General features: G+C 48.6%; 1 protein-coding gene across 2 annotated transcripts in view; it reads left to right on the top strand.

Annotated features, from left to right (window-relative positions):
- The window catches only part of LOC140392864 (pregnancy zone protein-like), a 391,109-nt gene that overhangs the window by 345,651 nt on the left and 19,003 nt on the right, over positions 1–26,455 (top strand). For both annotated transcript variants that reach the window (XM_072478606.1, XM_072478607.1), the window contains exons 35-36: positions 24,686–24,754; positions 25,655–25,760. In XM_072478606.1, coding sequence (XP_072334707.1) covers positions 24,686–24,754; positions 25,655–25,760 — 175 coding nt within the window. The remainder of the gene's footprint in view (positions 1–24,685; positions 24,755–25,654; positions 25,761–26,455) is intronic.

Genomic DNA, 26,455 nt, shown 5'->3' with positions numbered 1-26,455 from the left:
TCTTCACCTGGGCCATCTCCAGTTCTTCATTTCTGCTGTCTTCACCTTGTCCATCTCCACCTCTTAATTTCGGCTGACGTCACTGGTCCATCTCCACCTCTTCACTTCTCCTGTCTTCGCCTAGTCCATCTCCCATCTCTTTATTTCGCCTGTCCTCACCTGGTCCTTCTCCTCCTCTTTATTTCTTCTGTGTTGACCTGGTCCATGTCCACCTCTTCAATTCTCCTGTCCTCACCTGGTCCTTCTCCTCCTCTTCACTTCTCCTGTCTTGACCTGGTCCATCTCCAACTCTTCTTTTCTCCTGTCTTCCCTTGGTCCATCTCCACATCTTCATTTCGCCTGTCCTCACCTGGTCCTTCTCCTCCTCTTTATTTCTCCTGTGTTGACCTGGTCCGTGTCCACCTCTTCAATTCTCCTGTCTTCACCTTGTCCACCTTCACCTCTTCAATTCTCCTGTCTTCACCTGGTCCAACTCCACCTCTTCATTTCTCCTATCGTCACGAGGTCCATCTCCACCTCCTCAATTCTCCTGTCTTGACCTGGTCCATCTCCAACTCTTCATTTCTCCTGTCTTCCCTTGATCCATCTCCACATCTTCATTACGCCTGTCCTCACCTGGTCCTTCTCCTCTTTATTTCTCCTGTGTTGACCTGGTCCATGTCCACCTCTTCAATTCTCGTGTCTTCGCCTGGTCCACATCCACCTCTTCATTTCTGCTGTCGTCACTGGTCGATCTCCACTTCTTCATTTTTGCTGTCTTCGCCTGGTCCATCTCCACCTCTTAATTTCGGCTGACGTCACTGGTCCATCTCCACCTCTTCATTTCTCCTGTCGTCACCTGGTCCAACAACACCTCATCACTTCTCCTGTCTTCGCCTAGTCCATCTCCCACCTCTTTATTTCGCCTGTCCTCACCTGGTCCTTCTCCTCTTTATTTCTCCTGTGTTGACCTGGTCCATGTCCACCTCTTCAATTCTTCTGACTTCACCTTGTCCACCTTCACCTCTTCAATTCTCCTGTCTTCACCTTGTCCACCTTCACCTCTTTAATTCTCCTGTCTTCACCTGGTCCATCTTCACCTCTTCACTTCTCCTGTCTTCACCTGGTCCAACTCCACCTCTTCATTTCTCCTGTTGTCACGTGGTCCATCTCCACCTCGTCAATTCTCCTGTCTTCACCTGTCCATCTCCACCTTTTCATTTCTCCTTTCTTCGCCTGTTCCACATCCACCTCTTCATTTCTCCTGTCTTCGCCTGGTCCATCTGCATCTCTTCATTTCTCCTGTCTTCACCTGGTCCATCTCCACCTCTTCATTTCGCCTGTCGTCACCTGGTCCATCTCCACCTCTTCATTTCTCCTGTCATCATCTGGTCCATCGTCACCTCTTCATTTCTCCTGTCTTCACCTGGGCCATCTCCAGTTCTTCATTTCTGCTGTCTTCACCTTGTCCATCTCCACCTCTTAATTTCGGCTGACGTCACTGGTCCATCTCCACCTCTTCACTTCTCCTGTCTTCGCCTAGTCCATCTCCCATCTCTTTATTTCGCCTGTCCTCACCTGGTCCTTCTCCTCCTCTTTATTTCTTCTGTGTTGACCTGGTCCATGTCCACCTCTTCAATTCTCCTGTCCTCACCTGGTCCTTCTCCTCCTCTTCACTTCTCCTGTCTTGACCTGGTCCATCTCCAACTCTTCTTTTCTCCTGTCTTCCCTTGGTCCATCTCCACATCTTCATTTCGCCTGTCCTCACCTGGTCCTTCTCCTCCTCTTTATTTCTCCTGTGTTGACCTGGTCCGTGTCCACCTCTTCAATTCTCCTGTCTTCACCTTGTCCACCTTCACCTCTTCAATTCTCCTGTCTTCACCTGGTCCAACTCCACCTCTTCATTTCTCCTATCGTCACGAGGTCCATCTCCACCTCCTCAATTCTCCTGTCTTGACCTGGTCCATCTCCAACTCTTCATTTCTCCTGTCTTCCCTTGATCCATCTCCACATCTTCATTACGCCTGTCCTCACCTGGTCCTTCTCCTCTTTATTTCTCCTGTGTTGACCTGGTCCATGTCCACCTCTTCAATTCTCGTGTCTTCGCCTGGTCCACATCCACCTCTTCATTTCTGCTGTCGTCACTGGTCGATCTCCACTTCTTCATTTTTGCTGTCTTCGCCTGGTCCATCTCCACCTCTTAATTTCGGCTGACGTCACTGGTCCATCTCCACCTCTTCATTTCTCCTGTCGTCACCTGGTCCAACAACACCTCATCACTTCTCCTGTCTTCGCCTAGTCCATCTCCCACCTCTTTATTTCGCCTGTCCTCACCTGGTCCTTCTCCTCTTTATTTCTCCTGTGTTGACCTGGTCCATGTCCACCTCTTCAATTCTTCTGACTTCACCTTGTCCACCTTCACCTCTTCAATTCTCCTGTCTTCACCTTGTCCACCTTCACCTCTTTAATTCTCCTGTCTTCACCTGGTCCATCTTCACCTCTTCACTTCTCCTGTCTTCACCTGGTCCAACTCCACCTCTTCATTTCTCCTGTTGTCACGTGGTCCATCTCCACCTCGTCAATTCTCCTGTCTTCACCTATCCATCTCCACCTTTTCATTTCTCCTTTCTTCGCCTGTTCCACATCCACCTCTTCATTTCTCCTGTCTTCGCCTGGTCCATCTGCATCTCTTCATTTCTCCTGTCTTCACCTGGTCCATCTCCACCTCTTCATTTCGCCTGTCGTCACCTGGTCCATCTCCACCTCTTCATTTCTCCTGTCATCATCTGGTCCATCGTCACCTCTTCATTTCTCCTGTCTTCACCTGGTCCATCTCCATCTCTTCATTTCTCCTGTCTTCACCTGTCCATCTCATACCACTTCATTTCTCCTGTCTTCACCTGTCCATCTCATACCTCTTCATTTCTCCTGTCTTCACCTGGTCCATCTCCACCTCGTCACTTCTCCTGTCTGCACCTGGTCCATCTCCACCTCTTCTTCATTTCTGCTGGCTTCGCCTGGTCCATCTCCACCTCTTCATTTCTCCTGTCTCCACCTGTCCATCTCCACCTCTTCATTTCTCCTGTCTTCACCTGGTCCATCTCCACCTCTTCATTTCGCCTGTCCTCACCTGGTCCTTCTCCTCTTTATTTCTCCTGTCTTCACCTGGTCCATCTCCATCTCTTCATTGCTCCTGTCTTCAACTAGTCCATATCTTCAATTCTCCTGTCTTCACCTGGGCCATCTCTACCTCTTCACTTCTCCTGTCTTCGCCTGGCCCATCACCATCTCTTCATTGCTCCTGTCGTCATCTGGTCCATCGCCACCTCTTCATTTCTCCTGTCTTCACCTGGTCCATCTCCATCTCTTCATTTCTCCTGTCTTCGCCTGGTCCATCTCCGCCTCTTCATTTCTTCTGTCTTTTTGCCTGGTCCATCTCCACCGCTTCACTTCTCCTGTCTTCACCTGGTCCATCTCCACCTCTTCATTTCGCCTGTCGTCACCTGGTCCATCTCCACCGCTTCAATTCTCCTATCTTCACCTGGTCCACCATAACCTCTTCACTTCTCCTGTCTTTACCTGGTCCACCATCACCTCTTCACTTCTCCTGTCTTCACCTGGGCCATCTCAACCTCTTCAATCCTCCTGTCCTCACCTGGTCCACCTTCACCTCTTCAATTCTCCTGTCTTCACCTGGTTCATCTCCACCTCTTCATTTCTCCTGTCGTCACCTGGTCCATCTCCACCTCTTCATTTCTCCTCTCTTCGGCTGGTCCATCTCCATCTCTTAATTTCTCCTGTCTTCACCTGTCCTACTCCACCTCTTCATTTCTCCTGTCTTCACCTGGTCCATCGCCACCTCTTCATTTCTCCTGTCTTCACCTGGTCCATCTCCGCCACTTCATTTCTCCTGTCTTAATCTGGTCATTCTCCATCTCTTCAATTCTCCTCGCTTCACCTGGTCCATCTCCATCTCTTCATTGCTCCTGTCCTCACCTGTTCCATCTCCATCTCTTCATTGCTCCTGTCTTCTCCTGGTCCATCTCCATCGCTTCAATTCTCCTCGCTTCACCTGGTCCATCTCCGTCTCTTCATTGCTCCTGTCCTCACCTGTTCCATCTTCACATCTTCATTTCACCTGTCTTCACCTGGTCCATCTTCACCTCTGATCTTCTCCTGTCTTCACCTGATCCATCTCCACCTCTTAATTTTGCCTGTCGTCACTGGTCCATGTCCACCTCTTCATTTCTCCTGTCTTCACCTGGTCCACCTCCATCTCTTCATAGCTCCTGTCTTCTCCTGATCCATCTCTCCCTCTTCATTTCTCCTGTCTTCACCTGTTCCATCTCCATCTCTTCATTGCTCCTGTGCTCACCTGTTCCATCTTCACCTCTTCATTTCACCTGTCTTCATCTGGTCCATCTTCACCTCTGATCTTCTCCTGTCTTCACCTGATCCATCTCCACCTCTTAATTTTGCCTGTCGTCACTGGTCCATGTCCACCTCTTCATTTCTCCTGTCTTCGCTTGGTCCATCTCTATCTCTTCATTTCTCCAGCCTTCACCTGTCGAACTCCACCTCTTCATTTCTCCTGTCTTCACCTGTCCATCTCCACCTCTTCATTTCTCCTGTCGTCACCTGGGCCATCTCTATCTCTTCATTCCTCCTGTCTTCACCTGGTCCATCTCCACCTCTTCATTTCTCCTGTCTTCACCTGGTCCATCTCCATCTCTTAATTTCTCCTATCCTCACCTGGTTCACCTCCACCTCTTCATTTCTCCTGTCTTCATCTGGTCCATCGCCACCTCTTCTTTTCTCCTGTCTTATCCTGATCCATCTCCACCTCGTCACTTCTCCTGTCTTCGACTGGTCCATCTCCATCTCTTCATTTCTCCTGTCGTCATCTGGTCCATCTCCACCTCTTCATTTCTCCTGTCTTCGCCTGGTCCATCGCCATCTTTTCATTTCTCCTGTATTCACCTGTTCTACTCCACCTCTTCCTTTCTCCTGTCTTCACCTGTCCATCTCATACCTCTTCATTTCTCCTGTCTTATCCTGGTCCATCTCAAACACTTCATTTCTCCTGTCTTCGCCTGTCCATCTCATACCTCTTCATTTCTCCTTTCTTCACCTGGTCCATCTCCACCTCTTCATTTCTGCTGTCTTCGCCTGGTCCATCTCCACCTCATCACTTCTCCTGTCTTCGCCTGGTCCATCTCCACCTCTTCATTGCTCCTGTCTTCTGCTAGTCCATCTCCATCTCTTCATTGCTCCTGTTTTTAACTAGTCCATCTCTTCAATTCTCCTGTCTTCACCTGGGCCATCTCTACCTCTTCAATTCTCCTATCTTCACCTGGTCCATCGCCACTTCTTCATTTCTCCTGTCTTCACCTGGTCCATCTCCATCTCTTCATTTCTCCTGTCTTCACCTGTCCATCTCATACCTCTTCATTTCGCCTTTCTTCACCTGGTCAATCTCCACCACTTCATTTCTCCTGTCTTCAACTAGTCCATCTCCACCTCTTCAATTCGCATATCTTCCCCTGGTCCATCGCCACCTCTTCATTTCTCCTGTCTTCACCTGGTCCCTCTCCATCTCTTCATTTCTCCTGTCTTCACCTGTCCATCTCATACCTCTTTATTTCTCCTTTCTTCACCAGGTCCATGTCCACCTCTTCATTTCTCCTGTCTACACCTGGGCTATCACTACTTCTTCACTTCTCCTGTCTTCGACTGGTCCATCTCCATCTCTTCATTTCTCCTGTCGTCATCTGGTCCATCTCCACCTCTTCATTTCTCCTGTCTTCGCCTGGTCCATCGCCATCTCTTCATTTCTCCTGTATTCACCTGTTCTACTCCACCTCTTCCTTTCTCCTGTCTTCACCTGTCCATCTCATACCTCTTCATTTCTCCTGTCTTATCCTGGTCCATCTCCAACACTTCATTTCTCCTGTCTTCGCCTGTCCATCTCATACCTCTTCATTTCTCCTTTCTTCACCTGGTCCATCTCCACCTCTTCATTTCTGCTGTCTTCGCCTGGTCCATCTCCACCTCATCACTTCTCCTGTCTTCACCTGGTCCATCTCCACCTCTTCATTTCTCCTGTCTTCGCCTGGTCCATCTCCATCTCTTCATTGCTCCTCTCTTCAACTAGTCCATATCTTCAATTCTCCTGTCTTCACCTGGGCCATCTCTACCTCTTCACTTCTCCTGTCTTCGCCTGGCCCATCACCATCTCTTCATTGCTCCTGTCGTCATTTGGTCCATCGCCACCTCTTCATTTCTCCTGTCTTCACCTGGTCCATCTCCATCTCTTCATTTCTCCTGTCTTCGCCTGGTCCATCTCCGCCTTTTCATTTCTTCTGTCTTTTCACCTGGTCCATCGCCACCTCTTCATTTCTCCTGTCTTCAACTGGTCCATCTCCATTTCTTCATTTCTCCTGTCTTCACCTGTCCATCTCATCCCTCTTCATTTCTTCTTTCTTCACCTGGTCCATCTCCACCTCTTAATTTCTCCTGTCTACACCTGGGCTATCACTACTTCTTCACTTCTCCTGTCTTCGCCTGGTCGATCTCCATCTCTTCATTGCTCCTGTCTTCAACTAGTCCATCTCGACCTCTTCAATTCTCCTATCTTCACCTAGTCCATCGCCACCTCTTCATTTCTCCTGTCTTCACCTGGTCCATCTCCACCTCTTCATTTCTCCTGTCTTCGCCTGGTCCATCTCCACCTCTTCATTGCTCCTGTCTTCTGCTAGTCCATCTCCATCTCTTCATTGCTCCTGTTTTTAACTAGTCCATCTCTTCAATTCTCCTGTCTTCACCTGGGCCATCTCTACCTCTTCAATTCTCCTATCTTCACCTGGTCCATCGCCACTTCTTCATTTCACCTGTCTTCACCTGGTCCATCTTCACCTCTGATCTTCTCCTGTCTTCACCTGATCCATCTCCACCTCTTAATTTTGCCTGTCGTCACTGGTCCATGTCCACCTCTTCATTTCTCCTGTCTTCACCTGGTCCACCTCCATCTCTTCATAGCTCCTGTCTTCTCCTGATCCATCTCTCCCTCTTCATTTCTCCTGTCTTCACCTGTTCCATCTCCATCTCTTCATTGCTCCTGTGCTCACCTGTTCCATCTTCACCTCTTCATTTCACCTGTCTTCATCTGGTCCATCTTCACCTCTGATCTTCTCCTGTCTTCACCTGATCCATCTCCACCTCTTAATTTTGCCTGTCGTCGCTGGTCCATGTCCACCTCTTCATTTCTCCTGTCTTCGCTTGGTCCATCTCTATCTCTTCATTTCTCCAGCCTTCACCTGTCGAACTCCACCTCTTCATTTCTCCTGTCTTCACCTGTCCATCTCCACCTCTTCATTTCTCCTGTCGTCACCTGGGCCATCTCTATCTCTTCATTCCTCCTGTCTTCACCTGGTCCATCTCCACCTCTTCATTTCTCCTGTCTTCACCTGGTCCATCTCCATCTCTTAATTTCTCCTATCCTCACCTGGTTCACCTCCACCTCTTCATTTCTCCTGTCTTCATCTGGTCCATCGCCACCTCTTCTTTTCTCCTGTCTTATCCTGATCCATCTCCACCTCGTCACTTCTCCTGTCTTCGACTGGTCCATCTCCATCTCTTCATTTCTCCTGTCGTCATCTGGTCCATCTCCACCTCTTCATTTCTCCTGTCTTCGCCTGGTCCATCGCCATCTCTTCATTTCTCCTGTATTCACCTGTTCTACTCCACCTCTTCCTTTCTCCTGTCTTCACCTGTCCATCTCATACCTCTTCATTTCTCCTGTCTTATCCTGGTCCATCTCAAACACTTCATTTCTCCTGTCTTCGCCTGTCCATCTCATACCTCTTCATTTCTCCTTTCTTCACCTGGTCCATCTCCACCTCTTCATTTCTGCTGTCTTCGCCTGGTCCATCTCCACCTCATCACTTCTCCTGTCTTCGCCTGGTCCATCTCCACCTCTTCATTGCTCCTGTCTTCTGCTAGTCCATCTCCATCTCTTCATTGCTCCTGTTTTTAACTAGTCCATCTCTTCAATTCTCCTGTCTTCACCTGGGCCATCTCTACCTCTTCAATTCTCCTATCTTCACCTGGTCCATCGCCACTTCTTCATTTCTCCTGTCTTCACCTGGTCCATCTCCATCTCTTCATTTCTCCTGTCTTCACCTGTCCATCTCATACCTCTTCATTTCGCCTTTCTTCACCTGGTCAATCTCCACCACTTCATTTCTCCTGTCTTCAACTAGTCCATCTCCACCTCTTCAATTCGCATATCTTCCCCTGGTCCATCGCCACCTCTTCATTTCTCCTGTCTTCACCTGGTCCCTCTCCATCTCTTCATTTCTCCTGTCTTCACCTGTCCATCTCATACCTCTTTATTTCTCCTTTCTTCACCAGGTCCATGTCCACCTCTTCATTTCTCCTGTCTACACCTGGGCTATCACTACTTCTTCACTTCTCCTGTCTTCGACTGGTCCATCTCCATCTCTTCATTTCTCCTGTCGTCATCTGGTCCATCTCCACCTCTTCATTTCTCCTGTCTTCGCCTGGTCCATCGCCATCTCTTCATTTCTCCTGTATTCACCTGTTCTACTCCACCTCTTCCTTTCTCCTGTCTTCACCTGTCCATCTCATACCTCTTCATTTCTCCTGTCTTATCCTGGTCCATCTCCAACACTTCATTTCTCCTGTCTTCGCCTGTCCATCTCATACCTCTTCATTTCTCCTTTCTTCACCTGGTCCATCTCCACCTCTTCATTTCTGCTGTCTTCGCCTGGTCCATCTCCACCTCATCACTTCTCCTGTCTTCACCTGGTCCATCTCCACCTCTTCATTTCTCCTGTCTTCGCCTGGTCCATCTCCATCTCTTCATTGCTCCTCTCTTCAACTAGTCCATATCTTCAATTCTCCTGTCTTCACCTGGGCCATCTCTACCTCTTCACTTCTCCTGTCTTCGCCTGGCCCATCACCATCTCTTCATTGCTCCTGTCGTCATTTGGTCCATCGCCACCTCTTCATTTCTCCTGTCTTCACCTGGTCCATCTCCATCTCTTCATTTCTCCTGTCTTCGCCTGGTCCATCTCCGCCTTTTCATTTCTTCTGTCTTTTCACCTGGTCCATCGCCACCTCTTCATTTCTCCTGTCTTCAACTGGTCCATCTCCATTTCTTCATTTCTCCTGTCTTCACCTGTCCATCTCATCCTTCTTCATTTCTTCTTTCTTCACCTGGTCCATCTCCACCTCTTAATTTCTCCTGTCTACACCTGGGCTATCACTACTTCTTCACTTCTCCTGTCTTCGCCTGGTCGATCTCCATCTCTTCATTGCTCCTGTCTTCAACTAGTCCATCTCGACCTCTTCAATTCTCCTATCTTCACCTAGTCCATCGCCACCTCTTCATTTCTCCTGTCTTCACCTGGTCCATCTCCACCTCTTCATTTCTCCTGTCTTCGCCTGGTCCATCTCCACCTCTTCATTGCTCCTGTCTTCTGCTAGTCCATCTCCATCTCTTCATTGCTCCTGTTTTTAACTAGTCCATCTCTTCAATTCTCCTGTCTTCACCTGGGCCATCTCTACCTCTTCAATTCTCCTATCTTCACCTGGTCCATCGCCACTTCTTCATTTCTCCTGTCTTCACCTGGTCCATCTCCATCTCTTCATTTCTCCTGTCTTCACCTGTCCATCTCATACCTCTTCATTTCGCCTTTCTTCACCTGGTCAATCTCCACCACTTCATTTCTCCTGTCTTCAACTAGTCCATCTCCACCTCTTCAATTCGCATATCTTCACCTGGTCCATCGCCACCTCTTCATTTCTCCTGTCTTCACCTGGTCCCTCTCCATCTCTTCATTTCTCCTGTCTTCACCTGTCCATCTCATACCTCTTTATTTCTCCTTTCTTCACCAGGTCCATGTCCACCTCTTCATTTCTCCTGTCTACACCTGGGCTATCACTACTTCTTCACTTCTCCTGTCTTCGCCTGGTCCATCTCCATCTCTTCATTGCTCCTCTCTTCAACTAGTCCATATCTTCAATTCTCCTGTCTTCACCTGGGCCATCTCTACCTCTTCACTTCTCCTGTCTTCGCCTGGCCCATCACCATCTCTTCATTGCTCCTGTCGTCATTTGGTCCATCGCCACCTCTTCATTTCTCCTGTCTTCACCTGGTCCATCTCCATCTCTTCATTTCTCCTGTCTTCGCCTGGTCCATCTCCGCCTTTTCATTTCTTCTGTCTTTTCACCTGGTCCATCGCCACCTCTTCATTTCTCCTGTCTTCAACTGGTCCATCTCCATTTCTTCATTTCTCCTGTCTTCACCTGTCCATCTCATCCCTCTTCATTTCTTCTTTCTTCACCTGGTCCATCTCCACCTCTTAATTTCTCCTGTCTACACCTGGGCTATCACTACTTCTTCACTTCTCCTGTCTTCGCCTGGTCGATCTCCATCTCTTCATTGCTCCTGTCTTCAACTAGTCCATCTCGACCTCTTCAATTCTCCTATCTTCACCTCGTCCATCGCCACCTCTTCATTTCTCCTGTCTTCACCTGGTCCATCTCCATCTCTTCATTTCTCCTGTCTTCACCAGTCCATCTCATACCTCTTCATTTCTCCTTTCTTCACCTGGTCCATCTACACCTCTTAATTTCTCCAGTCTATCACTACTTCTTCACTTCTCCTGTCTTCGCCTGGTCCATCTCCATCTCTTCATTGCTCCTGTCTTCAACTAGTCCATCTTCACCTCTTATCTTCTCCTGTCTTCACCTGGTCCATCTCCATCTCTTCATTGCTCCTGTCTTCAACTAGTCCATATCTTCAATTCTCCTGTCTTCACCTGGGCCATCTCTACCACTTTACTTCTCCTGTCTTCGCCTGGCCCATCACCATCTCTTCATTGCTCCTGTCGTCATCGGGTCCATCGCCACCTCTTCATTTCTCCTGTCTTCACCTGGTCCATCTCCATCTCTTCATTTCTCCTGTCTTCGCCTGGTCCATCTCCGCCTCTTCATTTCTTCTGTCTTTTCGCCTGGTCCATCTCCACCGCTTCACTTCTCCTGTCTTCACCTGGTCCATCTCCACCTCTTCATTTCGCCTGTCGTCACCTGGTCCATCTCCACCGCTTCAATTCTCCGATCTTCACCTGATCCACCATCACCTCTTCACTTCTCCTGTCTTCACCTGGTCCACCATCACCTCTTCACTTCTCCTATCTTCACCTGGGCCATCTCAACCTCTTCAATCCTCCTGTCCTCACCTGGTCCACCTTCACCTCTTCAATTCTCCTGTCTTCACCTGGTCCATCTCCACCTCTTCATTTCTCCTGTTTTCGCGTGGTTCATCTCCACCTCTTAATTTCGCCTATCGTCACTGGTCCATCTCCACCTCTTCATTTCTCCTGTCGTCACTGGTCCATCTGCACCTCTTCATTTCTCCTGTCTTCACCTGTTCCATCTCCACCTCTTCATTTCGCCTGTCATCACCTGGTCCATCTCCACCTCTTCATTTCACCTGTCTTCATCTGGTCCATCTTCACCTCTGATCTTCTCCTGTCTTCACCTGATCCATCTCCACCTCTTAACTTTGCGTGTCGTCACTGTTCCATGTCCACCTCTTCATTTCTCCTGTCTTCGCTTGGTCCATCTCCATCTGTTCATTTCTCCAGCCTTCACCTGTCAAACTCACCTCTTCATTTCTCCTGTCTTCACCTGTCCATCTCCACCTCTTCATTTCTCCTGTCGTCACCTGGTCCATCGCCACCTCGTCACTTCTCCTGTCTTCGCCTGGTCCATCTCCATCTTTTCATTTCTCCTGTCGTCATCTGGTCCATCTCCACCTCTTCATTTCTCCTGTCTTCGCCTGGTCCATCGCCATCTCTTCATTACTCCTGTTTTTAACTAGTCCATCTCTTCAATTCTCCTATCTTCACCTGGGCCATCTCTACCTCTTCAATTCACCTATCTTCACCTGGTCCATCGCCACCTCTTCATTTCTCCTGTCTTCACCTGGTCCATCTCCATTTCTTCATTTCTCCTGTCTTCACCTGTCCATCTCATACCTCTTCATTTCTTCTTTCTTCACCTGGTCCATCTCCACCTCTTCATTTCTCCTGTCTACACCTGGGCTATCACTACTTCTTCACTTCTCCTGTTTTCGCCTGGTCGATCTCCATCTCTTCATTGCTCCTGTCTTCAACTAGTCCATCTCCACCTCTTCAATTCTCCTATCTTCACCTGGTCCATCGCCACCTCTTCATTTCTCCTGCCTTCACCTGGTCCATCTCCATCTCTTCATTTCTCCTGTCTTCACCTGTCCATCTCATACCTCTTCATTTCTCCTTTCTTCACCTGGTCCATCTCCATCTCTTCATTTCTCCAGTCTACACCTGGGCTATCACTACTTCTTCACTTCTCCTGTCTTCGCCTGGTCCATCTCCATCTCTTCATTGCTCCTGTCTTCAACTAGTCCATCTTCATCTTTTATCTTCTCCTGTCTTCACCTGGTCCATCTCCATCTCTTCATTGCTCCTGTCTTCAACTAGTCCATATCTTCAATTCTCCTGTCTTCACCTGGGCCATCTCTACCACTTCACTTCTCCTGTCTTCGCCTGGCAATCAACATCTCTTCATTGCTCCTGTCGTCATCTGGTCCATCGCCACCTCTTCATTTCTCCTGTCTTCACCTGGTCCATCTCCATCTCTTCATTTCTCCTGTCTTCGCCTGGTCCATCTCCGCCTCTTCATTTCTTCTGTCTTTTCGCCTGGTCCATATCCACCGCTTCACTTCTCCTGTCTTCACCTGGTCCATCTCCACCTCTTCATTTCGCCTGTCGTCACCTGGTCCATCTCCACCGCTTCAATTCTCCGATCTTAACCTGATCCACCATCACCTCTTCACTTCTCCTGTCTTCACCTGGTCCACCATCACCTCTTCACTTCTCCTATCTTTGCCTGGTCCATCTCCATCACTTTATTTCTCCTGTCTTCACCTGTTCCATCTCCACCTCTTCATTTCGCCTGTCGTCACCTGGTCCATCTCCACCTCTTCGTTTCTCCTATCCTCACCTGGTCCTTCTCCTCTTTATTTCTCCTGTGTTCACCTGGTCCATCTCCACCTCTTCATTTCTCCTGTCGTCACCTGGTCCATCTTCACCTCTGATCTTCTCCTGTCTTCACCTGATCCATCTCCACCTCTTAATTTTGCCTGTCGTCACTGGTTCCTGTCCACCTCTTCATTTCTCCTGTCTTCGCCTGGTCCATCTCCATCTCTTCATTTCTCCAGCCTTCACCTGTCGAACTCCCCCTCTTCATTTTTCCTGTCTTCACCTGTTCATTTCCACCTCTTCATTTCTCCTGTCTTCACCTGTTCCATCTCCATCTCTTCATTGCTCCTGTGCTCACCTGTTCCATCTTCACCTCTTCATTTCACCTGTCTTCACCTGGTCCATCTTCACCTCTGATCTTCTCCTGTCTTCACCTGATCCAACTCCACCTCTTAATTTTGCCTGTCGTCACTGGTCCATGTCCACCTCTTCATTTCTCCTGGCTTCGCTTGGTCCATCTCCATCTCTTCATTTCTCCAGCCTTCACCTGTCGAAAACCACCTCTTCATTTCTCCTGTCTTCACCTGTCCATTTCCACCTCTTCATTTCTCCTGTCGTCACCTGGGCCATCTCTACCTCTTCATTCCTCCTGTCTTCACCTGGTCCATCTCCACCTCTTCATTTCTCCTGTCTTCACCTGGTCCATCTCCATCTCTTAATTTCTCCTATCCTCACCTGGTTCACCTCCACCTCTTCATTTCTCCTGTCTTCATCTGGTCCATCGCCACCTCTTCTTTTCTCCTGTCTTATCCTGATCCATCTCCACCTCGTCACTTCTCCTGTCTTCGCCTGGTCCATCTCCATCTCTTCATTTCTCCTGTCGTCATCTGGTCCATCTCCACCTCTTCATTTCTCCTGTCTTCGCCTGGTGCATCGCCATCTCTTCATTTCTCCTGTATTCACCTGTACTACTCCACCTCTTCCTTTCTCCTGTCTTCACCTGGTCCATCTCCACCTCTTCATTTCTCCTGTCTTCGCCTGGTCCAACTCCACCTCTTCATTGCTCCTGTCTTCAACTAGTCCATCTCCATCTCTTCATTACTCCTGTTTTTAACTAGTCCATCTCTTCAATTCTCCTATCTTCACCTGGGCCATCTCTACCTCTTCAATTCTGCTATCTTCACCTGGTCCATCGCCACCTCTTCATTTCTCCTGTCTTCGCCTGGTCGATCTCCATCTCTTCATTGCTCCTGTCTTCAACTAGTCCATCTCCACCTCTTCAATTCTCCTATCTTCACCTGGTCCATCGCCACCTCTTCATTTCTCCTGCCTTCACCTGGTCCATCTCCACCTCTTCATTTCTCCTGTCGTCACCTGGGCCATCTCTACCTCTTCATTCCTCCTGTCTTCACCTGGTCCATCTCCACCTCTTCATTTCTCCTGTCTTCACCTGGTCCACCTCCATCTCTTAATTTCTCCTATCCTCACCTGGATCACCTCCACCTCTTCATTTCTCCTGTCTTCATCTGGTCCATCGCCACCTCGTCACTTCTCCTGTCTTCGCCTGGTCCATCTCCATCTCTTCATTTCTCCTGTCGTCATCTGGTCCATCTCCACCTCTTCATTTCTCCTGTCTTCGTCTGGTCCATCGCCATCTCTTCATTTCCCCTATATTCACCTGTCCTACTCCACCTCTTCCTTTCTCCTGACTTCACCTGTCCATCTCATACCTCTTCATTTCTCCTTTCTTCACCTGGTCCATCTCCACCTCTTCATTTCTCCTGTCTTCGCCTGGTCCATCTCCACCTCATCACTTCTCCTGTCTTCACCTGGTCCATCGCCACCTCTTCTTTTCTCCTGTCTTATCCTGATCCATCTCCACCTCGTCACTTCTCCTGTCTTCGCCTGGTCCATCTCCATCTCTTCATTTCTCCTGTCGTCATCTGGTCCATCTCCACCTCTTCATTTCTCCTGTCTTCGCCTGGTGCATCGCCATCTCTTCATTTCTCCTGTATTCACCTGTACTACTCCACCTCTTCCTTTCTCCTGTCTTCACCTGGTCCATCTCCACCTCTTCATTTCTCCTGTCTTCGCCTGGTCCAACTCCACCTCTTCATTGCTCCTGTCTTCAACTAGTCCATCTCCATCTCTTCATTACTCCTGTTTTTAACTAGTCCATCTCTTCAATTCTCCTATCTTCACCTGGGCCATCTCTACCTCTTCAATTCTCCTATCTTCACCTGGTCCATCGCCACCTCTTCATTTCTCCTGTCTTCGCCTGGTCGATCTCCATCTCTTCATTGCTCCTGTCTTCAACTAGTCCATCTCCACCTCTTCAATTCTCCTATCTTCACCTGGTCCATCGCCACCTCTTCATTTCTCCTGCCTTCACCTGGTCCATCTCCACCTCTTCATTTCTCCTGTCGTCACCTGGGCCATCTCTACCTCTTCATTCCTCCTGTCTTCACCTGGTCCATCTCCACCTCTTCATTTCTCCTGTCTTCACCTGGTCCACCTCCATCTCTTAATTTCTCCTATCCTCACCTGGATCACCTCCACCTCTTCATTTCTCCTGTCTTCATCTGGTCCATCGCCACCTCGTCACTTCTCCTGTCTTCGCCTGGTCCATCTCCATCTCTTCATTTCTCCTGTCGTCATCTGGTCCATCTCCACCTCTTCATTTCTCCTGTCTTCGTCTGGTCCATCGCCATCTCTTCATTTCCCCTGTATTCACCTGTCCTACTCCACCTCTTCCTTTCTCCTGACTTCACCTGTCCATCTCATACCTCTTCATTTCTCCTTTCTTCACCTGGTCCATCTCCACCTCTTCATTTCTCCTGTCTTCGCCTGGTCCATCTCCACCTCATCACTTCTCCTGTCTTCACCTGGTCCATCTCCACCTCTTCATTTCTCCTGTCTTCGCCTGGTCCATCTCCACCTCTTCATTGCTCCTGTCTTCAACTAGTCCATCTCCATCTCTTCATTACTCCTGTTTTTAACTAGTCCATCTCTTCAATTCTCCTATCTTCACCTGGGCCATCTCTACCTCTTCAATTCACCTATCTTCACCTGGTCCATCGCCACCTCTTCATTTCTCCTGTCTTCACCTGGTCCATCTCCATTTCTTCATTTCTCCTGTCTTCACCTGTCCATCTCATATCTCTTCATTTCTTCTTTCTTCACCTGGTCCATCTCCACCTCTTCATTTCTCCTGTCTACACCTGGGCTATCACTACATCTTCACTTCTCCTGTCTTCGCTGGTCGATCTCCATCTCTTCATTGCTCCTGTCTTCAACTAGTCCATCTCCACCTCTTCAATTCTCCTATCTTCACCTGGTCCATCGCCACCTCTTCATTTCTCCTGCCTTCACCTGGTCCATCTCCATCTCTTCATTTCTCCTGTCTTCACCTGTCCATCTCATACCTCTTCATTTCTCCTTTCTTCACCTGGTCCATCTCCACCTCTTCATTTCTCCAGTCTACACCTGGGCTATCACTACTTCTTCACTTCTCCTGTCTTCGCCTGGTCCATCTCCATCTCTTCATTTCTCCTGTCTTCAACTAGTCCATGTCTTCAATTCTCCTGTCTTCACCTGGGCCATCTCTACCACTTCACTTCTCCTGTCTTCGCCTGGCCTATCAACATCTCTTCATTGCTCCTGTCGTCATCTGGTCCATCGCCACCTCTTCATTTCTCCTGTCTTCACCTGGTCTATCTCCATCTCGTCATTTCTCCTGTCTTCGCCTGGTCCATCTCCGCCTCTTCATTTCTTCTGTCTTTTCGCCTGGTCCATATCTACCGCTTCACTTCTCCTGTCTTCACCTTGTCCATCTCCACCTCTTCATTTCGCCTGTCGTCACCTGGTCCATCTCCACCGCTTCAATTCTCCGATCTTAACCTGATCCACCATCACCTCTTCACTTCTCCTGTCTTCACCTGGTCCACCATCACCTCTTCACTTCTCCTGTCTTCACCTGGGCCATCTCAACCTCTTCAATCCTCCTGTCCTCACCTGGCCCACCTTCACCTCTTCAATTCTCCTGTCTTCATCTGGTCCATCTCCACCTCTTCATTTCTCCTGTCTTCGCCTGTTCCATCTCCACCTCTTAATTTCGGCTGTCGTCACTGGTCCATCTCCACCTCTTCATTTCTCCTGTCGTCACTGGTTCACCTCCACCTCTTCATTTCTCCTGTCTTCATCTGGTCCATCGCCACCTCTTCTTTTCTCCTGTCTTATCCTGATCCATCTCCTCCTCGTCACTTCTCCTGTCTTCGCCTGGTCCATCTCCATCTCTTCATTGCTCCTGTCGTCATCTGGTCCATCTCCACCTCTTCATTTCTCCTGTCTTCGCCTGGTGCATCGCCATCTCTTCATTTCTCCTGTATTCACCTGTACTACTCCACCTCTTCCTTTCTCCTGTCTTCACCTGTCCATCTCATACCTCTTCATTTCTCCTGTCTTATCCTGGTCCATCTCCAACACTTCATTTCTCCTGTCTTCGCCTGTCCATCTCATACCTCTTCATTTCTCCTTTCTTCACCTGTTCCATCTCCACGACTTCATTTCTCCTGTCTTCGCCTGGTCCACCTCCACCTCATCACTTCTCCTGTCTTCGCCTGGTCCATCACCACCTCTTCATTGCTCCTGTCTTCAACTAGTCCATCTCCATCTCTTCATTGCTCCTGTCTTTAACTAGTCCATCTCTTCAATTCTCCTGTCTTTACCTGGGCCATCTCTACCTCTTCAATTCTCCTATCTTCACCTGGTCCATCGCCACTTCTTCATTTCTCCTGTCTTCACCTGGTCCATCTCCATCTCTTCATTTCTCCTGTCTTCACCTGTCCATCTCATACCTCTTCATTTCGCCTTTCTTCACCTGGTCCATCTCCACCTCTTCATTTCTCCTGTCTTCAACTAGTCCATCTCCACCTCTTCAATTTGCCTATCTTCACCTGGTCCATCGCCACCTCTTCATTTCTCCTGTCTTCACCTGGTCCCTCTCCATCTCTTCATTTCTCCTGTCTTCACCTGTCCATCTCATACCTCTTTATTTCTCCTTTCTTCGCCTGGTCCATCACCACCTCTTCATTGCTCCTGTCTTCAACTAGTCCATCTCCATCTCTTCATTGCTCCTGTCTTTAACTAGTCCATCTCTTCAATTCTCCTGTCTTTACCTGGGCCATCTCTACCTCTTCAATTCTCCTATCTTCACCTGGTCCATCGCCACTTCTTCATTTCTCCTGTCTTCACCTGGTCCATCTCCATCTCTTCATTTCTCCTGTCTTCACCTGTCCATCTCATACCTCTTCATTTCGCCTTTCTTCACCTGGTCAATCTCCACCACTTCATTTCTCCTGTCTTCAACTAGTCCATCTCCACCTCTTCAATTCGCATATCTTCACCTGGTCCATCGCCACCTCTTCATTTCTCCTGTCTTCACCTGGTCCCTCTCCATCTCTTCATTTCTCCTGTCTTCACCTGTCCATCTCATACCTCTTTATTTCTCCTTTCTTCACCAGGTCCATGTCCACCTCTTCATTTCTCCTGTCTACACCTGGGCTATCACTACTTCTTCACTTCTCCTGTCTTCGCCTGGTCCATCTCCATCTCTTCATTGCTCCTCTCTTCAACTAGTCCATATCTTCAATTCTCCTGTCTTCACCTGGGCCATCTCTACCTCTTCACTTCTCCTGTCTTCGCCTGGCCCATCACCATCTCTTCATTGCTCCTGTCGTCATTTGGTCCATCGCCACCTCTTCATTTCTCCTGTCTTCACCTGGTCCATCTCCATCTCTTCATTTCTCCTTTCTTCGCCTGGTCCATCTCCGCCTTTTCATTTCTTCTGTCTTTTCGCCTGGTCCATCTCCACCGCTTCACTTCTCCTGTCTTCACCTGGTCCACCATCACCTCTTCACTTCTCCTGTCTTCACCTGGTCCACCATCACCTCTTCACTTCTCCTGTCTTCACCTGGTCCACCATCACCTCTTCACTTCTCCTGTCTTCAATGGGCCATCTCAACCTCTTCAATCCTCCTGTCCTCACCTGGTCCACCTTCACCTCTTCAATTCTCCTGTCTTCATCTGGCCCATCTCCACCTCTTCATTTCTCCTGTCTTCGCCTGGTACATCTCCACCTCTTCATTTCGGCTGTCGTCACTGGTCCATCTCCACCTCTTCATTTCTCCTGTCGTCACTGGTCCATCTCCACGTCTTAATTTCTCCTGTCATCACCTGGTCCAACTCCACCTCTTCACTTCTCCTATCTTTGCTTGGTCCATCTCCATCTCTTTATTTCTCCTGTCTTCACCTATTCCATCTCCACCTCTTCACGGCTCCTGTCTTGACCTGGTCCATCTTCACCTCTTCATTTCGTCTGTCGTCACCTGGTCCATCTCCGCCTCTTCGTTTCTCCTATCCTCACCTGGTCCTTCTCCTCTTTATTTCTCCTGTGTTCACCTGGTCCATCTCCACCTCTTCATTTCTCCTGTCGTCACCTGGTCCATCTTTATCTCTTCACTTCTCCTGTCTTCACCTGGTCCAACTCCACCTCTTCACTTCTCCTGTATTGACCTGGTCCATCTCCACCTCTTCAATTCTGCTGTCTTCACCTGGTTCATCTCCACTTCATCACTTCTCCTGTCTTCACCTCCATCTCCACCTCTTCACTTCTCCTGTCTTCACCTGGTCCAACTCCACCTTCACTTCTCCTGTATTGACCTGGTCCATTTCCACCTCTTCAGTTCTCCTGTCGTCACCTGGTCCATCTCCACCTCTTCATTTCTCCTCTCTTCGCCTGGTCCATCTCCATCTCTTAATTTCTCCTGTCTTCACCTGTCCTACTCCACCTCTTCATTTCTCCTGTCTTCACCTGTCCATCTCATACCTCTTCATTTCTCCTTTCTTCACGTGGTCCATCTCCACCTCTTCATTTCTCCTGTCTTTGCCTGGTCCCTCTCCACCTCGTCACTTCTCCTGTCTTCACCTGGTCCATCTCCGCCTCTTCATTTCTCCTGTCTTAATCTGGTCCATCTCCATCTCTTCAATTCTCCTCGCTTCACCTGGTCCATCTCCATCTCTTCATTGCTCCTGTCCTCACCTGTTCCATCTCCATCTCTTCATTGCTCCTGTCTTCTCCTGGTCCATCTCCATCTCTTCAATTCTCCTCGATTCACCTGGTGCATCTCCATCTCTTCATTGCTCCTGTCCTCACCTGTTCCATCTTCACCTCTTCATTTCACCTGTCTTCACCTGGTCCATCTTCACCTCTGATCTTCTCCTATCTTCACCTGATCCATCCTTACCTCTTAATTTTGCCTGTCGTCACTGGTCCATGTCCACCTCTTCATTTCTCCTGTCTTCTCCTGGTCCATCGCCATCTCTTCATTGCTCCTGTCTTCTCCTGGTCCATCTCCATCTCTTCAATTCTTCTCACTTCACCTGGTCCATCTCCATCTCTTCATTGCTCCTGTCCTCACCTGTTCCATCTTCACCTCTTCATTTCACATGTCTTCACCTGGTCCATCTTCACCTCTGATCTTCTCCTGTCTTCACCTGATCCATCTCCACCTCTTAATTTTGCCTGTCGTCACTGGTCCATGTCCACCTCTTCATTTCTCCTGTCTTCGCTTGGTCCATCTCCATCTCTTCATTTCTGCAGCCTTCACTTGTCGAACTCCACCTCTTCATTTTTCCTGTCTTCACCTGTTCATCTCCACCTCTTCATTTCTCCTGTCGTCACCTGGGCCATCTCTACCTCTTGATTTCTCCTGTCTTCACCTGTTCCATCTCCATCGCTTCATTGCTCCTGTGCTCACCTGTTCCATCTTCACCTCTTCATTTCACCTGTCTTCACCTGGTCCATCTTCACCTCTGATCTTCTCCTGTCTTCACCTGATCCATCTCCACCTCTTAATTTTGCCTGTCGTCACTGGTCCATGTCCACCTCTTCATTTCTCCTGTCTTCGCATGGTCCATCTCCATCTCTTCAGTTCTCCAGCCTTCACCTGTCGAACTCCACCTCTTCATTTCTCCTGTCTTCACCTGTCCATCTCCACCTCTTCATTTCCCCTGTCGTCACCTGGGCCATCGCTACCTCTTCATTCCTCCTGTCTTCACCTGGTCCATCTCCCCCTCTTCATTTCTCCTGTCTTCACCTGGTCCATCTCCATCTCTTAATTTCTCCTGTCCTCATCTGGTTCACCTCCACCTCTTCATTTCTCCTGTCTTTATCTGGTCCATCTCTTCCTCTTCTATTCTCCTGTCTTATCCTGATCCATCTCCACCTCGTCACTTCTCCTGTCTTCGCCTGGTCCATCTCCATCTCTTCATTTCTCCTGTCGTCATCTGGTCCATCTCCACCTCCTCATTTCTCCTGTCTTCGCCTGGTCCATCGCCATCTCTTCATTTCTCCTGTATTCACCTGTCCTACTCCACCTCTTCCTTTCTCCTGTCTTCACCTGTCCATCTCATACTCTTCATTTCTCCTGTCTTATCCTGGTCCATCTCCAACACTTCATTTCTCCTGTCTTCGCCTGTCCATCTCATACCTCTTCATTTCTCCTTTCTTCACCTGGTCCATCTCCACCTCTTCATTTCTCCTGTCTTCGCCTGGTCCATCTCCACCTCATCACTTCTCCTGTCTTCACTTGGTCCATCTCCACCTCTTCATTTCTCCTGTCTTCGCCTGGTCCATCTCCACCTCTTCATTGCTCCTGTCTTCAACTAGTCCATCTCCATCTCTTCATTGCTCCTGTTTTTAACTAGTCCATCTCTTCAATTCTCCTGTCTTCACCTGGGCCATCTCTACCTCTTCACTTTTCCTGTCTTCGCCTGGTCCATCACCATCTCTTCATTGCTCCTGTCTTGAACTAGTCCATCTCCACCTCTTCAATTCTCCTATCTTCACCTGGTCCATCGCCACCTCTTCATTTCTCCTGTCTTCACCTGCTCCATCTCCATCTCTTCATTTCTCCTGTCTTCACCTGTCCATCTCATACCTCTTCATTTCTCCTTTCTTCACCTGGTCCATCTCCACCTCTTCATTTCTCCTGTCTACACCTGGGCTATCACTACTTCTTCACTTCTCCTGTCTTCGCCTGGTCCATCTCCATCTCTTCATTGCTCCTGTCTTCAACTAGTCCATCTCTTCAATTCTCCTCTCTTCACCTGGTCCATCTCCATCTCTTCATTGCTCCTGTCCTCACCTGTTCTATCTTCACCTCTTAATTTCACCTGTTTTCACCTGGTCCATCTTCACCTCTTATCTTCTCCTGTCTTAACTTGATCCATCTCCACCTCTTAATTTTGCATGTCATCACTGGTCCATCTCCATCTCTTCATTTCTCCAGCCTTCACCTGTCCAACTCCACCTCTTCAGTTCTCCTGTCATCACCTGTCCATCTCCACCTCTTCATTTCTCCTTTCTTCACCTGATCCATCTCCACCTCTTCATTTCTCCTATCTTCATCTGGCCCATCTCCACCTCGTCACTTCTCCTGTCTTCACCTGGGCCATCTCCACCTCTTCACCTCTCCTGAGTTCGCCTGGTCCATCTCCATCTCTTCATTGCTCCTGTCTTCACCTGGTCCATTTCCACCTTTCATTTCTCCTGTCTTCATCGGGTCCATCTCCACCTCGTCACTTCTCCTGTCTTCACCTGGTCCCTCTCCACCTCTTCAATTCTCCTGTCTTCGCCTGGTCCATCTCCACCTCTTTATTTCTCCTGTCTCCACCCAGGCAATCCCCAGCCCTTCATTGCTCCTCCTTTCACCTGTTCCATCTCCATCTCTTCATTGCTCCCATCTTCACCTGGTCCCTCTCCACCTCTTCAATTCTCCTGTCTTCACCTGGTCCACCTCCACCTCTTCATTGCTCCTGGTCCACCTCCACCTCTTCATTTCTCCTGTCCTCATGTGGTCCATCTCCTCCTCTTCATTTCTCCTGTTTTCACCTGGTCCATCTCCATCTACTCATGTTGCAAGTAATATTTGTGCCAACGAAGTGCCTGCCAATGGCAATCGCCAATAAGAGAGAATCTTACCATCTCCCTTTTGACATTCAATGGCATTACCGTCTCTGAATCCCCCTCTATCAACATCATGGGGGTTACCATTGACCTGAAACTGAACTGGACCCAGTCATATAAATACTGTGGCTACAAGGGCAGGTCAGAGGCTGGGAATCCTGCGGCGAATAACTCACATCCTGACTCCCCAAAGCATGTCCACCATCTACAAGGCATTAGCTAGGAGTGTGATGAGATACTCTCCACTTGCCTAGATGAATGTAGCTCTCAACAGCACTCAAGAAGCTCAACACAGTCCAGAACACAGCAACACCTCTTTACCCACACACTAACCACAAACATTCACTCCCGCCGCTACCGATGCACAGTAACAGCCACATGTACCGTCTACAAGATGCACTGCAGCGATTTGCTACAGCACTTTCGACTGCACCTTCCGAACCCACGACCTCTACTACCTAGACAGACATGGAGCAGCAGACACATGGGGAACACCCCTACCTGGAAGTTCCCCTCTGGTCACCCATCATCCATGACTGGGAATATATTGGCCGTTCCTTCACTGTCACTGGGCCAGAATCCTGGAACTTCCTCAGTAACCGCATTGTGGGTGCACCTCAGAATGAAATAATATTTTGAAGTTTTATGGTCTCTGAAGACAGATCACAGAGCTGACACATTGGGTGGAATTTTCCATTCTCTGCACAGAGTGCTGGCAGAGACGTGTAGCTCGCCGGATGCACATCCGGGTTTTCTCTCCTGATAATCCAGCGTCTGTGAGGAAAGTATCCGGAGACGTGGCCCACGTCATCCCACTGACAGGGTGGGGTTGCAAAGAGCCGGCAGCTGGGAATCCCCAGATCGGGGCTCCTTCTTAAAATGGAACCCACCCTCTCTGATGTAAAAGACAGGAACCCTCCACACACACACTCGGAGACCACCCATACAGACATGGAGGGGCCCGCAGCCACATGAACATGGAGGACTACCCACCCACATGGAAACGGAGGACACCCATGACGGACATGGAGGGCCTCCATCATGATTACGGACAGAGGGTACCCCCCCACCCACAAGAAAATAGAGGACCACAACCACGGACACAGGGGACCCCCTACCCACACGGACATGGGGAGCCATGACCACAGGCACGGGGAACCCCCACCCACAGTGACATGGAGGACTCTTCCACTCACTCTCACAAACATGGAGGATCACCCACTCACACGGACTCGTCGGAACCCCTGCCCTGACCACGGACACACAGGTCCCCACACGAACACGGAGGACTTCCACCATGCCCACAAACACATCTGTCTGTCATTAATATTCACCGTTTGTCATTAATATTGTCTGTTTATCATTAATATTCACTGTTTATCATCATTATTCACTGACTGTCATTAATATTTACTATCTGTCATTAATATTCACTCTGTCAAAAATATTTGCTGTTTAACAAATATTTGATAATTATATCAAATTATAATTTATATTCACTCATTTATATTCACAGTCATACATAATTAATATTTATCATTAATATTCACTGCCTATCATTAATTCTCACTGTCATTAATATTCATTGTTTGACATTGATATTTTTTCATCCTCTTGGCTATTCCAGAGTCTGGACTATTTGAATATCAGTCGAGCTGAAGTCCATGAGGAACACACAGTCCTGTATCTTAAACCGGTAAGCATGGGGAGAGAGAAAGGGATGGAGACAGAGGGAGGGAGGAGGAAGAGGCTGGTAGAGGAAGTGAGTGAGAGAGAGAGAGAGACACACACACAGCAAGAGTGAGAGACACCGCAAGAGAGAGACACAGAGTGAGAGAGAGACACAGAAAGACACAGAGACAGAGTGAGACAATGTGACAGAGAGAGAGAGATGTGGTATTATCATAAATTTAAGAACTGCAAGGGTTAACGAAATGTCTAAAGACAGCCACCAGAGAGAGCTCGCCTTACAAATATATAAGACATGATGCTAAGTCTTGTGGGGGAGAAGGTGTAAGGAGTTAGCTTGAGTCAGACTGAAGGATGATAGTGTGAGTGGAAGAAGATCATAGTTTATGATAGGGTAGAGATTTGTTGTAGATGAGTGTAGTTTATATGTTAATAATCAACTGTGTATTACTTAGGAGTAAGTGTCAAATCCAAATTAGTTGTGTTAATAAATTAGTTTTGTTTATTAACAAAGCGTGTTGTTCTTTGTTCAACACTGCATATCCAAGCCATCCAGCTAAAGCAAAGGAGAGAACAACACAAGAGGGAGAGAGGGAGACACATACTCAGTGGGGTGGGGGGGCGGGTGGGGGGGGGGGGGGGGGGGGAGGGGGGGGAGGAGAGGGAAGAGACAGAGAGAAATCGAGATAGAGACACAGAGAGAGGGAAACAGAGGGAGAGAATGGGACAGATACAGTCCGAGAGTGGTAGAGTGAGAGAAACAGATAGATAAATGAACAATGATAAGGGTGAGATTTGGAGTGGGTGTGAGCCGTGAATTGAGTTGAGTTTTTTTCCACGAATGAATGTGTTGTTTTAGGGGAAAGTCTCAGTTTCTCGGGGATTGAACCCATTTCTGTCTCTCCAGATGGAACCAAATCACCTGTTACAATTGTCCATTCTCGTTCACCAAGATTTTGAGGTTGGGAATCTGAAGGCAGCCGTGTTAAAGGTGTACGATTACTATGAGACTGGTAGGTTGTCTATAACAGGAACCCTGCATCGGCTTCACTCCCTTTCCAATTCACGGGTGTTTATTCCCGTCCATCTCGCCCGGTCCAATTCCCAAGCGTTTATTCCCTTTCCATCTCTTCCTGTCCAGTTTCCAGGTTTATTCCCTTTCCATCGCTGGCTTTGAAAGCAGACCAAGGCAGGCCAGCAGCACGGTTCGATTCCCGTAACAGCCTCCCCGAACAGGCGCCGGAATGTGGCGACTAGGGGCTTTTCACAGTAACTTCATTTGAAGCCTACTTGTGACAATAAGCGATTTTCATTTCACTCCCTGTCCAATTCCCAGGTGTTTATTCTCCTTCCATCACTCATTGCCCAATTCCCAGGTGTTTATTCCCGTCCATCTCTAATGAGTCCTGAGTGTTTATTTCCTTTCCAGCATACCCTGTCCAATTCCCAGGTGTGTATTCCGCTTCCAGCATTCCCTGTCCAATTCCCAGGTATTTATTCCCGTCCATCACTCCCTCTCCATTTCCTAGGTGTTTATTCCCATCCTTCCCTCCCACTTCAATTCCCAGATGTTTATCTCCTTCCACCACTCCCTGTCCAATTCTTGTGTTTTTATTTTGGGTGTCTATTCTGGGTGGTTATTCCTGGTGTTTATTCCCCGGTATTTATTCAGGGTTTTTATCACCTTCCATCTCTCCCTATCTAAAGA

The sequence above is a fragment of the Scyliorhinus torazame genome, chromosome 16 (assembly GCF_047496885.1).
Source record: "Scyliorhinus torazame isolate Kashiwa2021f chromosome 16, sScyTor2.1, whole genome shotgun sequence".
Taxonomy (NCBI): domain Eukaryota; kingdom Metazoa; phylum Chordata; class Chondrichthyes; order Carcharhiniformes; family Scyliorhinidae; genus Scyliorhinus; species Scyliorhinus torazame.
This window is presented reverse-complemented; position numbering and strand designations above follow the sequence as displayed.